The 13,123-nt window shown below is 37.7% G+C and overlaps 1 protein-coding gene across 7 annotated transcripts in view; it reads left to right on the top strand.

Annotated features, from left to right (window-relative positions):
* Positions 1–13,123, top strand: part of FUT8 (fucosyltransferase 8) — a 266,970-nt gene that overhangs the window by 239,511 nt on the left and 14,336 nt on the right. For all 7 annotated transcript variants that reach the window (XM_045565543.1, XM_045565561.1, XM_045565552.1 and 4 more), the window contains 2 exons: positions 7,871–8,117; positions 9,773–9,949. In XM_045565543.1, the coding sequence (XP_045421499.1) occupies positions 7,871–8,117; positions 9,773–9,949 (424 nt within the window). The remainder of the gene's footprint in view (positions 1–7,870; positions 8,118–9,772; positions 9,950–13,123) is intronic.

The following is a 13,123-nucleotide window of genomic DNA, read 5'->3' as shown; positions in this document are numbered from 1 at the left end:
TCTTTGAGTCTGTTCATTAAGTTGTCTATTTGTAAGTTTTCTGTCTTTTTGAAATAGGCATTTATGGAAATGAATTTTCCTCTGAGGACTGCTTTAGCTGTGTCCCATAGATTTTGATAAGTTGTTTCACCTTTGTCATTTAATTTAAAGAATGTTTTGATTTCTGACTTGATTTCTTCCTTTACAAAATAGTTGTTCAGGAGAAGGTTGTTTAGCTTCCATGACTTTGAGTAGGAATGAGAGTTTCTGTTAGGGTTCATTATTACTTTTATTCCACTGTGATTTGCGAAGATGCATGGTATGATTTCTATTTTTTAAAATTTTTTTAAGACATGCTTTATGTCCTAGGATATGGTCAGTCTTAGAGAATGTCCCGTGAGCTGATGAGAAGAATGTATATTCAGTGGATTTCGGGTAGAATGTCCTGTAGATGTCAGTCAGGCCCATTTGTTCTAGCATTCTATTTAAGTCTATTATTTCTTTGCTTATTTTCTGTTTGGAGGATCTGTCCTGTACTGTCAGTGGGGTGTTAAAGTCTCCAGCTATTACAGTATTGTTGTCTATCATTTGGTTCAGATCAAGTAGGGTTTGCTTTATGAATCTCGGTGCGCCGAAGTTGGGTGCATATATATTAAGTATGGTTATGTCTTCTTGTTGAATTGTGCCTTTCACCAGTATATAGTAACCGTCTTTGTCTTTTATTACTTTTGTTGATTTAAAGAGTAAGTTATTGGAAATTAAAACTGCCACACCAGCTTTCCTTAGGCCACCGTTTGCTTGAAATATCGATTTCCATCCTTTTATTTTCGGTCTAAATGCATCTTTGCAGGTTAGGTGAGTTTCCTGAAGACAGCAGATACTTGGTTTGTGTTTTTTTATCCATTGGCCCAGACTTTGTCTCTTGAGTGGGGAATTCAGGCCATTGACATTTATTGAGAGAACTGATAAGTGGGACAGATTTCTGTTCATCTTGTTGGGTAGAACTTCATTGTTATGCTTTCTCTCATTGTGGTGGCTGGAATTTGCTCTTTAGCTCTTGGGTGGTTTTACATTCGTGGGTCTTTGTTGTGCTGATCCATGTGTAACTCTCTTTTGAGTACTTCTTGGAGGACTGGTCTTGTCTTGGTGAATTCCCTCAGTCCTTGTTTATCTGAGAATATCTTAATTTCTCCTTCATATAGAAAGCTTAGCTTAGCTGGGTACAAGATTCTAGGCTGGGCATTATTCTGTTATAGAAGAGTGAGAAATGAGGCCCCAACTTCTTCTTGCTTGTAAAGTTTCAGTTGAGAAATCTGGCGTAATTCTAATGGGCCTCCCTTTGTGTGTTACTTGTTTCTTTCTCCTTACAGCTCGAAGAAGGGTCTCTTTAGTGGATGTTTTGGTCAGTCTGATGACTACGTGGCGTGGTGTTTTCCAATTTGCTATGAATCTACCAGGGGTTCTTTGAACTTCTTGAACCTGTATATCTGGAATTTTAGCAAGGCCTGGGAAATTTTCCTGTATTATGTCTTCAAATAGCTTATCCAGCCCTTGCTTACTGTCTTCTTCACCCTCAGGGATGCCGATAACTCTCACGTTAGGCTTCTTCACATAATCCCACATTTCTTGTAGACTCTGATCTTTTTTCTTATTTCTTTGCTGTATCTCTGTGACTGACTTATTTAATTGGAAAGAGTTATCTTCAATCTCTGAGATTCTTTCTTCTGTTTGATCTACCCTGTTCTTGAGACTTTCCACTGTGTTTTGTAGCTCCCTGAATAAATTCTTCATTCCTAGGAGTTCAGTTTGGTTTTTCTTCAATATTTCAATTTCCTTAGTGAATTTTTCTTCCAAATCCTGGATTTTTTTTGTGTGTGTGGTTTCTTTGTGTTGGTTATCCATTTTTTCTTGTATATTATTCAGCTTATTTGTAATCTATAACTGAAATTCTTCCAGTAACATGTTGGTATTTTGAATCTGGTTTGTGTCAATTGGAAGAGAGCTGGTATTTCTCTTTGGGGGTGAGGTTTCCGTTTGGTTTTTTGTGCTCCCCATATTTTTCCACTGAGCCCTTCCCATCTGGATCTATTGTTAGATCTTTTCTCACAGCTTTAGTCTGGCTAACAGCACGCCTTGTACTCTGTTCTTAGGCTGTGAAACAATCTAGGTATGTTGCTTCCTTTGTCCAGAGGGGGAGACTGTTGTGTGTTGTTTAGAGTTTTTTCTATCTGAGTTGGGGGACTGCTTCTGATGGGTCCACCCCCAGAGGATTGGCTTGACCTAAGACCGGTTTGGCAAGTTAAGTCACTGTGTTGTGGACTTTCAGTTAGCAGGCAGGATTCACACTATTTGCAAGCAGAAAGTCTCTCTCTCTCTCTCTCTCTTTTTTTTTTTTCCTGTTTTTTGGTTCTTCCTCTAGATGGGTGGTTTCTGTCTCTTTCTGCAGGAAAGACACTGGCTAGGGGGAGGAAGCGGTGCCCTCGCTCACTCAGTGCCCCAGCTGCTGCAGCTCCCACGGGCAAAGGTCAACCCTGTCCCAATGTCCCCAAGGTCCAGGTTCCACACTCTTGCGTCTGGGGAAGCATGCAGTGTTCACACCCGGGCGGGGGACCTGGAGAGGGTCCATGGACCAGGGGAGGGAGCCCCCTGGGGAGCCGCCTGGCACCCTATGGCTCTGCAGCAGCTAGCCCTTGGACCCCACAATGATGGCTACCCGCCCGCAGATCACCGGCACTAGGGGTGAATGTTCAGGGTCCGGTAGGAACCAGAGCTGGGGGCCTGGCGAGCTCAGGAGTATACAGTAGCTCCCCAGCTAGAGGGCCACCAAAGAGGAGAAAAGAAAAAGAAAGAAAGAAAATAATAATAATAATAATAATAAAATTAAAAAAAATACGAATAAAAAGAAAAAGAGAAAAAAACTAATAATAATAAAATAATAATAATATTAAAAATAATACGAATAAAAAGAAAAAAACAAAGAAAGAAAAAGAGAAAAAAAAATCTGTAATTCCATGACCCTTCGCGGCTTTTCCCCTTAGCGTAGTTCCGCACCTTTCCCTTTAAGCACCGCGTCCCTGCGGGGATCCCCCAGAGTCTAAGCTCTGTCCCGCTGATGTCTCCTGTCCACAGAGTTCATACAGAGCTATCACTCTTGGCGTGGGTTCATGGACTATAAAAGGGAGCTGCCCGGGGACCTGCGCGGCACCCTATGGTTCCGCAGCAGCTAGGCTGTGGGTCCCAAGATGGCGACCGCACGCCCGCCGATCGCAGACGCTGGGGGAGAATGTTCAGAGCTCGGCAGGCGCCAGAGCCGGGCCGGCGAGCACCACAGCCCATGGCAGCTCCCCAGCTGGGGGGCCGCCGAAGAAGAAAAAGAAAAAAAAAAAAAACACGCTTTATAATTTCGCGATCCCGGTCCCTCGCCTCAGCGCAGTTCCCCAACTTTTGCTTTAAGTGTTGCATCGCCGCAGAAACCCCCCAGAGTCTAAGCTCCTTCCCGCTTATGTCACCTGTCCTCAGAGCTCCACGTCTCCCGCGGTGATTTTGCCCCAACTTCAGTCAGATCCCTGATTGAGTGGGTGTGGAGGTCAGTGGGGAGATCAAGCCGCTTTGCTGTGGGGCTGAACCTGCCTCACTCGTTGGTGAGGCGGGTGCAGCCGTCCCGCACTCCGCTATTTTCCGTCCCACACTCTCCAAATTATCTCGGTCTGATTTCCTACTCGCCTCTTTTTTCTTGTTCTCTGTGTCCCACGGTGATTCTCTGTGGGTTCACACCGCCGTTCTTGCAGGGGAGCGATCCTCTAGCGTTGTGGCAGGTCAAGATCCATGCCTTCCTCTCCGGGAGCACGAATCCAGGAGGTCACCTCCACTTCGCCATCTTCCCTCCCTCTGTTTTCTTAATTTCTTTTGCAGATAGTTTGTTGTTAGGGTATAGAAACACTATTTTTGTGTGTTGATTTTGTGACCTGCGACTTTATTGATTTTGTTTATTATTTCTAACAGTGAAATAAACCAGACACAGAAAGATACCGTATGATCTCACTTATATGTGGAATCTAAAAAGTCAATCTCATAGAAACAGAGAGTAGAAAGGTGATTACTAAAGGCTGGAGGGTGGGGGAGATGGATGGGGAAAAGGAAGATGTTGATGAGCATTTCAGTTAGACTGGAGGAATAAGTTTTAGTGGGTTTTGGCACTGTATGGTTACCATAGTTATGAATAATGTATTGTATATTTCAAAATTGCTATAAAAATAGATTTTTTAATGTTCTCACCACAAAAAAATAAGTTGGTGAGGTGACAGATATGTTAATTAGCTTGATGTAATATTTCTACAATATGTACAAGGATCAAAACATCACATTGTACCCTATAATATACACAATTATTAATTTTCAATTAAAAGTAAAAGTCACCTAAAATGTAGATTTCAGAAAGTGGAATGTAGTATAAGTAATAGATAAACACTAGGGGCGGATCTTGGCCCTTTTATTAGCAGTATTACCTTTGAGAAGTTCACTTAACCTCTCTTAGTCTGTTTCCTCTGTAAAATGAAAGTTTTAGTAAATCTGTGTTTCTCAAACTCTGAAACCCACTCAAGATTACTAGAGATGATTTTAGGTGGCATATGAGATCATTTTAAGCATTGACTTGATAAAACATTAAAATAAACATTGAATCACATAGTGAGAAAGTTACTCCTTTTTCAATCTTTCAGATTATGTCAAAGAGAAAGTCTCAATTTGGTATCAAGATATCTTTAATAGCTCTCTAATACTGGATAATCATTCAGGGGGGAAGGAGGGTGGGCATGCACTATGAATCCTTCACTCCTTAAGAGTTTCTACAGAAGTCAAATTAATTCCTTAGAAGGGAAAATTACAGAAGTTCTTTTTTGCTCTTTCTGTTTACCTCATTTCCCTTCCATTTGGAAGGAAAGTAGTGTGTTATCCAACCAGTGAGTTTGGGAGGAGGAACTGAACATGTGAGGCACAGCCCTTTCTGGCTTCTCTCATAGTGTTGCCCATTCTCAGAAAGCATGCTTCTCCTCCTTCACACGTAGTAGGCTTTGACTGACAAACTCTTCTCAGAACAAGGTGGGGACATTAGAAAACCCATGAAGCCATAAATCCAAACCACAAAATCACATTTTGTAATTCATCCTTATTGATTATCAAGCTGATATTTTGGTTACCATCCTATTCCTCTCTCTATTTCATTCTCAGTTGGTTTCAAACTCATAGGAGATACAAGGAGGAAAGCAATTATCACCCTTTAAGACCTCACTGATAATCTTGCTTTTTAACAGAAATCTGGTTTGGGCTTAGAGTCCTCAATAAGCTATAGCATCCATATAGATAGAATTTAGTAACACGGTTTTGTTTTCTGTGAATTTATGTTTAGGGTTAACATCTGTAAAATAAAAAATTAATTTAAGTTTTAAAAAGTGTATCAGTTTTTAAATATTAAATAGTACAGGTGGTATAAGGATCTGGTAAAAATCAAAAGATGGTATACAAATAACTAAAATTTAGAAAACATTGAATAAAATTATTTCTAGGATTTTTTCAGATTAAAATTCTTTTGAAGCTGTATTCCAATAGAATGTAGAATGTTATATGGCAAAGCAAGTAAAAGAAGGGGCCTTCTAACATAGCATGTATTATGTTGTTTTCTTTCATTTTGAAATATATCATTATGGAGGAATCTAAGCTTTTATTCTGTGCGAGTTTTTTTTATTTGTAAATGTAAACACCTTTTTAAAAATATTTTACTAGGCAGTTGAGTACTGATATCTTTTTGATAGCATGTTTGTTGGTGATGTTTTGTTTTGTTTTGTTTGTTTATTCTTCTTTCACTGAAAGCAGTCTAGTCCAGGTGAGGTTTTTGAACTGGAAATCTTGAGTCGTTGTAACTTGGAGGTCAAGAACCATGTCATCACTATATGCCATGCCTAATACAGTGTTTGGCATATAGTAGTGTTCATTAAATGTTTGAACAAATGAATAAATGAATGAACAAAGAATCAATAAAAATAAACTGAGTTCTCTTTCTTGAAGGTGTGGGCATAGTTTTCATTTCTTTCTGAAAGCCATTAATAGGGCAAACTATAAGGAAGTTGAGGCTTTGGGGCAATTAGAGGGTAACACTTTCATATAAGTAAAATTTGGAGCTAATTGCACAGAATATTCTCTTGTTACCTGAATATTCCTGGTTATTACCTTGTTAAGAAGAAATTGCAAGAGGAAGCCATCCCTACTAATTTTGCTTTTGCTTATAGAAAGCAGAATTTATGGCCATATGTGAAAGGCTGGGGTCTTCCTTTCTTTGTCTCTTTACTTATTATTTTAAAAATTATTTTTAAATTATTTAAAAATTATTATTTTACCCCTTCCTCTTTTATTCTTCCTTTTCTCTCTAATACATGTACTACTCCTGCGATCATCTCTGTATCAGGGAAAGCACCCTAGTTTTCCTTGCCTTATGGGAGACTATTACAGTTTAATTTAAAATGCAGCCTGTTTTTTCCTGTCACGCTCTTAATTATAGTTTCTCATCTGATAAAGCTGCCCAACTCTTTCTTAACTGGCACCCTAGATGAACTGCAATACTGATGGTAAATTTTTTTATTGCCATTTATTCATGTAACAAATGTCGTGTTTCAAGGATTTTGTTCTAAGAATCCTGAAATGAATTTTACATGTCAGAGAAAGAATATTAACCAGTGGTTATTAACCAAACTGACTTTCTAATAATCATGCAGTTGGTTTGATTGACTACATTCCCGGATCATTTAATTTATTTTAAAACATTTTGCATATATACGGAAAAACAGAATTTGAAGACTGTATTTCATTCTAGTGAATACTTTTTAAACATATTCTAGGTTTATTCTCAGTAAGTGTGTTCTTTCTTTAATGATCTGGTGACTTTGATTCTAATTCATTATGCACAATGACAACATCTTAACTAGAATTATTTTGTATGTTTGGGTTAATATTTTTTGCTATTGAAAATTTAACTCAGTACATTTTATGATAGCAAAATCTCTCTGCCTGGTATCTTTGTGTCTCCCAGTTATTACTATGTGGCCTTTAATATGTAAAATAAACTCTAGGGTTACTGGCTATTGCCTTGTGGTTTATTCTTATCATTGCCTTATAAGGTTGATAGAATAGCAGTAGCATTAATGATACCTAGAAGTTGAATTATGAAAGTAATCATCTGTAAAGATTAGCATCAGACCTCTATTTGAACTTTAATATCCAGGTAAACAAGCAACACAGATTCTGTTACTATCATAATTGAAAATACAATAGGTCTATTTTGGACATGAAAAAAAGATTTTAGAATTATCTAAATTGTTTTCTTCAAAAGATACAGATGCTTGGCTTATAATTGTAATCTTTAGATATCCCCAGAGTCATCATACACTGTCATGAAAATAGTGCAAGAGCAATTTGCTATAGTGACAAGCTGGAAGTTTTGAAAACACTTTCTTGTCTAATTCCAAAAAAAATAGTAACAAAAAACAGAACTTTGCTAGCTGTCTGTGTCTACTGGCAATATGGTTATTCTCTGATTAGATACATTGAGTGCTGGATACCATCTTTCTCTTGGGGTATGAGGTGTTGATATGATAGCATGTTATGATAGAAATTTTTAGAAAAGGTCATGGGACCAAGAGGCAGACCAACCTGCATGTGAAATTCAGCTCTGTCACTTTTGCTCTGGTACCTTGGGCAAGTTACTTAGCTTCCTCTGTAAAGTAAAAATTATAATACTTCCTTAGAGTTGCTATGAGGATGAAAGCACCCAGAGTGAGTTCTTGCTGAGTGTAGATGTATGAGAAATACAGTGTGGTAATGATATGTTTTGATATTCTGTTAGGTGAAGTGAAAGACAAAAATGTTCAAGTGGTTGAGCTTCCTATCGTCGACAGTCTTCATCCACGTCCTCCCTATCTACCCTTGGCTGTACCAGAGGACCTCGCAGATCGACTTGTACGTGTCCATGGTGATCCTGCAGTGTGGTGGGTGTCCCAGTTTGTCAAATACTTGATCCGCCCACAACCTTGGCTAGAGAAGGAAATAGAAGAGGCCACCAAGAAGCTTGGCTTCAAACATCCAGTTATTGGGTAAGAATCTGATTTTTATTCTCAAATAGTGATAGATAGTAACAGGGTTATGAGCCTTTACAATATGGTGTGAACTTTACAATAGAGTTTAATTTTTACAGCCCCACCAAAGAATAGAGGTTCCAGAGTTCACCTTAGAGCCCAGGGAAACTATTCTTCCTTTGTTCACTTAGAACAGCTAAGAAAATTGCTTAGTAGCTGTCTGCTACTGTGTCAAATGTTCCTCTTCCTTTGGCTCTTCTTCCTATCATTACAGATCTCTTTTGTTTTTATTTTTATTTCATATTTCTTGCCTCCACACCTTCCCCTGTGTCTTAGTCTTCATAGGTAGAGAAGTTACTGACCCCTAGTCTAAGTGTTAGAGCTAAAGGAAGACATCTGAAATCAGAATATCAAATATTGTTTCTTCTCATGGAACTTTTCATTGAAATTCAGTGGAATCATTCTTTCTGCCCCACTTCATCTCTCTAGAGCACACTGAACAATTCCAGTTTCCCTGGAGAAGGGATGATTAGGAAGAATATGGGAAGGAAAAGACTATAGAATAGATGTGCATGTAATAGTATCCACATCTGGACTATAGCCTGGAATGCAAAGGAAAGAATAGCAATGGAGATGACAAAGTAACTCCAGTGAAATCAAACCTTCATTCCAGATTCATAGTAAAAACCTGGCCTTAGGCTTATCCTAAGGCATGCCTATATGCTTTGACCTAAAGGAAAACAAACCTACCTTTTTTCCTTTTTCTGCATATGAATAGTGATTTAGTAATTTGGGGGGACGAGGAGGACAGATTTGAGGAGAATCTTCTAATTTATGAAAATATACTATGACTGTTATTATTCTTATTTCCATTAAAATTACTTCAAAAGCACTAAGATGGTAGGAGAATACTGTGGAAGTCAGCGCCTTCTTCGGTACAGGACAATGTAAATCTGTGTCCCTAATTTTACAATTTTGGGACCTTTCTTAAACAGGACAGATTATATCAGTATCTGCTTGTATTTGATGGAGTGAAAAACAAAGAAAGAAAATTCATTATGCACAAAACAATAGGGCTGGATTGGCTCCATTTTTTAAAAATAGTAAAAACCCTTAAAAGGTTTGCCTTAACTGTACTATTGGAAAAGTCCACGTGTTTTCCGTGGACATCTTTAAATTCTATGAGCTGGCAGTTAAAGTGACTCTACAGAGTAAAATGAAGGAAAAAAAAAACCCTTGACATCAGAACTTTACAAACAATATCTTTCATGTTATATAATAACAACTGTGAATCCTGGTAACATTTTGGTCTCAAAAATCTTAAAAGTTATATCCAGTTTTTTCTGGACAACTGGTTGGTGTTGCTGCCTAGTGTGAAGCACAACTCTGGAATCTCCCATTTGTTCCTGACATGTCAATTGCTTTCTCTGTAAGAAAGCATTCTTCAAGGCTTTACTTATTTTCTAATTCTCCTTGTATTGTTTAACCTGCAAACATATTTAGAATATATGTGTTTCAGTTTTTTAAATACTATTTTTTTTCTCATGGTGAAAATGAAAGAAAAATTGGTTAAAATGCCTGTAATGCCACCATGAATAGGGATATAAATAGAGTACCCAGGAAGCACCCAGTGCATCAGCACATTATCAACAGAGTCTGAATTTCTCCCCCAGAGTCCATGTTAGACGCACAGACAAAGTGGGAACAGAAGCTGCCTTTCATCCCATTGAGGAATACATGGTGCATGTTGAAGAACATTTTCAGCTTCTTGCACGCAGAATGCAAGTGGACAAAAAAAGAGTATATTTGGCCACGGATGACCCTTCTTTATTAAAGGAAGCCAAAACAAAGTAAGTTAGACCAAATAGTGATTCTAAAGTAGGATTGTCTCTTTTAGTTGAAAAGAATCCTCAATTCCCATGACTTGTCACTCTGTTATAATATTATTGGGGTTTTAAAAATTCAAATGACTGTGTACTTGTTAATCTAATCAAAGGATATTTTATTAGCCATATCTGATAATGCCTTGTAATAAGAAATCCAAAATGAACTAGACCACTGACTTACGCACCAGTCATAATCATTATATTATGATTAAAAGTATTGGCCGGGCACGGTGGCTCATGCCTATAATCCTAGCACTCTGGGAGGCCGAGGCGGGCAGAATGTTTGAGCTCAGGAGTTTGAGACCAGCCTGAGCAAGAACGAGACCCTGCCTCTACTAAAAATAGAAAGAAATTATATGGACAGCTAAAAATATATATAGAAAAATTAGCCGGGCATGGTGGCGCATGCCTGTAGTCCCATCTACTCGGGAGGCTAAGGCAGGAGGATTGCTTGAGCCCAGGAGTTTGAGGTTGCTATAAGCTAGGCTGACGCCATGGCATTCTAGCCTGGGCAACAGAGTGAGACCCTGTCTCAACAACAACAAAAAATATCACCCACTTCTCAGTACCAAAATCTGCATTGGTCTACTAGAGCTGCCATAACAAAATACCATAGACTGGGTGACTTAAATAATAGAAATTTATTTCTCACAGTTCTGGAGGCTGGGAAGTTGAAGATAAAGGTGCCAGCAAGGTAGATTTCATTTTCTCTTGGCTTATAGGTGGCCACTATCTCACTGTGTGATCACGTAACCTCTTCTTTGTGTGTGGGGAGAGAGAACACAAGCTCTCTGGTATCTCTTCATATAAGATCATTAATTCCATCATGAGGGCCCCCACCCTCATAGATGTCATCTAACCCTAATTACTTGCCAAAGGCCCCATTTTCAAATACCATCACACTGTGGTTAGGGATTCAGCATATGAATTTGGGGGGACATGAATATTCAGTTCATAACACTAACCAAGTATACAAAACTGTTAGCAGTAAAACACACCAAGTGCTTACTCTTTTTATCTCACTGTCTTCGCCGACAGTTATAGGCAGCTGAACACCTATGTAGATAAAGAGTTTTTGTCTTATAAAAATTTCCAGAATTTGGAAGTTATTCTAAAGACAGGTAAAGAATCAAAAGATGTGTTTTATTAGTGAAGGAATAAAGACTACTAGTATGTATTGAACAGTGACCATAATTTTTTGAGCCCACCTTTATTTCAGGCACTGTACTAGGTGCTGAGTATTCCATGATAAGCAAGATATGCCCTGCTCTCAAGGACTTCCCAAATCTAGTGGGGGAACAGACAATTACACTACAGTGTGAGTAATGCTACTATAGGGTTAACATAGGGTGTTATGAAAATACGTAGACAAAGCACTGATCCTAATTGTACTTTTCTTATCATAGGATCTGAATGAACCTGGAGTTGGCCTTCATTTACTATCAATAAATAAAGGATATATTAAGTGTATATGAAAGGGAAGGAGGAGGAAGAAAATTGTAGTCCTACATGTGCTCAGATACCATCTCCTCCAGCAGTCATCCCTGATGCCTTGTCTGGGTTGTTTCCCTCCTCTGTGCAGTCCTCTGTCACAGTGTTTAGCACTTGCTTCTGTCTTTCTCACTGGATTATAGGCACTTTGGACACAATACCTAGCTCTTTTAGGTGTCCAGTAAATATTAAATTGTGTTGATTTCAACCCCATCAGTTTCAAAACAGCCATTAATCATTTAAGCTATTTGGCTATTCAATTAATGTATTTATTGGTCCCTTTTCTATAGCATAAATAGGGGTGGGGAAAAAAACAGATTTAGAATAAGGACTACAATGCAGGTATTAATCCAAGTCATTATATAATAATTTAAATCCTATTTCTACCTCCTGAGAATCCAAATTAACTTGATGCAAATTGCCTTTTTTTTTTTAAGTCTCCCTCTCTGGAGCACACATACACTTGCACACACATGCCTGTGTGTATATGTGTGTGTGTACGTGTATGTGTGTGTATACAAAAGCCCAAGAAATTTGTCAGCCAAGTATAAAAATGAGTTAATACAAGAGTTAGGGATTAAATGAACATTTGGGCACAAAACATAATAAAAATTTTCACAAACACCTTTCCAGTTTAATGTTCAGACCTGCTAGAGAAAAACCAAATAGTGATAGTTCACCATATTTCTTCATTTTAAAACACCAGACTGAATTTGTAGCTTGATTGAAGAAAAAGATATTAATTTTGTCTACTCTTTCACTTGTTCTTAAATATATCACAAGCTTTTTTCCTTTTTTCTTTGATTTTAAAAATAATTCACATTCATTAGAAAATATGGTAGTTGGTAAATACACAAGCAAGAAAAATATATTATCCACAGTCCCATTTATATAGCCATATTTTTTAATACAGTCATGCACCACATGTTTTGGTCAACCACAGACCACATGTATGACAGTTGTCCATAAGATTATAATACAGTGTTATAATACTGTATTTTTACTGTACCTTTTCTGTGTTTAAATATTTTTAGATACACAGATATCATTGTGTTATAGTTGCCTACAGTATTTAGTACAAGTAACACGCTGTACGGGTTTGCAGCCTAAGAGCAATAGGTATACATATATATGCATATATATATCTATATATATATGTAGCCTAGGTATGGTATAGATGGCTATGCTATCCAGGTTTGTGTAAATACATTCTGTGCTGCTTGCATAATGATAAAATCACCTAATGACACATTTCTGAAAACATATCCCCATCATTTAAGTGACCCATGACTGTAGTTGATCATATTCTAAATAATTTGAACTCTTTTTCACTGAATACAACAATAGATCCTTTTCCTCACGTTGCTAAAAATGTCATTGTAGACATCTTTTTTAATGTCTACATATCCACTGTATGGATATGCGATTGCTTACTTGACCAACCGTTCTCCTAATATTGGATAGTTAGGTTATTTCCAATTTTTTACTCTTATAAATAATACCATGAATTACGTCTTAAATTATCTACATTGTTTCCTTCAGCTAGATTTGTAAACTTGGAAGTACTTAGATAAAAGAATATAAGCATTTTATAGCTTTGATCTGTAGCACAGCCCAACATTTTTATACAAATAACCCCTATAGTAC

This window comes from Lemur catta, chromosome 1 (assembly GCF_020740605.2).
Source record: "Lemur catta isolate mLemCat1 chromosome 1, mLemCat1.pri, whole genome shotgun sequence".
NCBI classification, from domain to species: domain Eukaryota; kingdom Metazoa; phylum Chordata; class Mammalia; order Primates; family Lemuridae; genus Lemur; species Lemur catta.
Note: the sequence above shows the minus strand (reverse complement) of the source record. Positions and strands in the feature narration are given on the sequence as shown.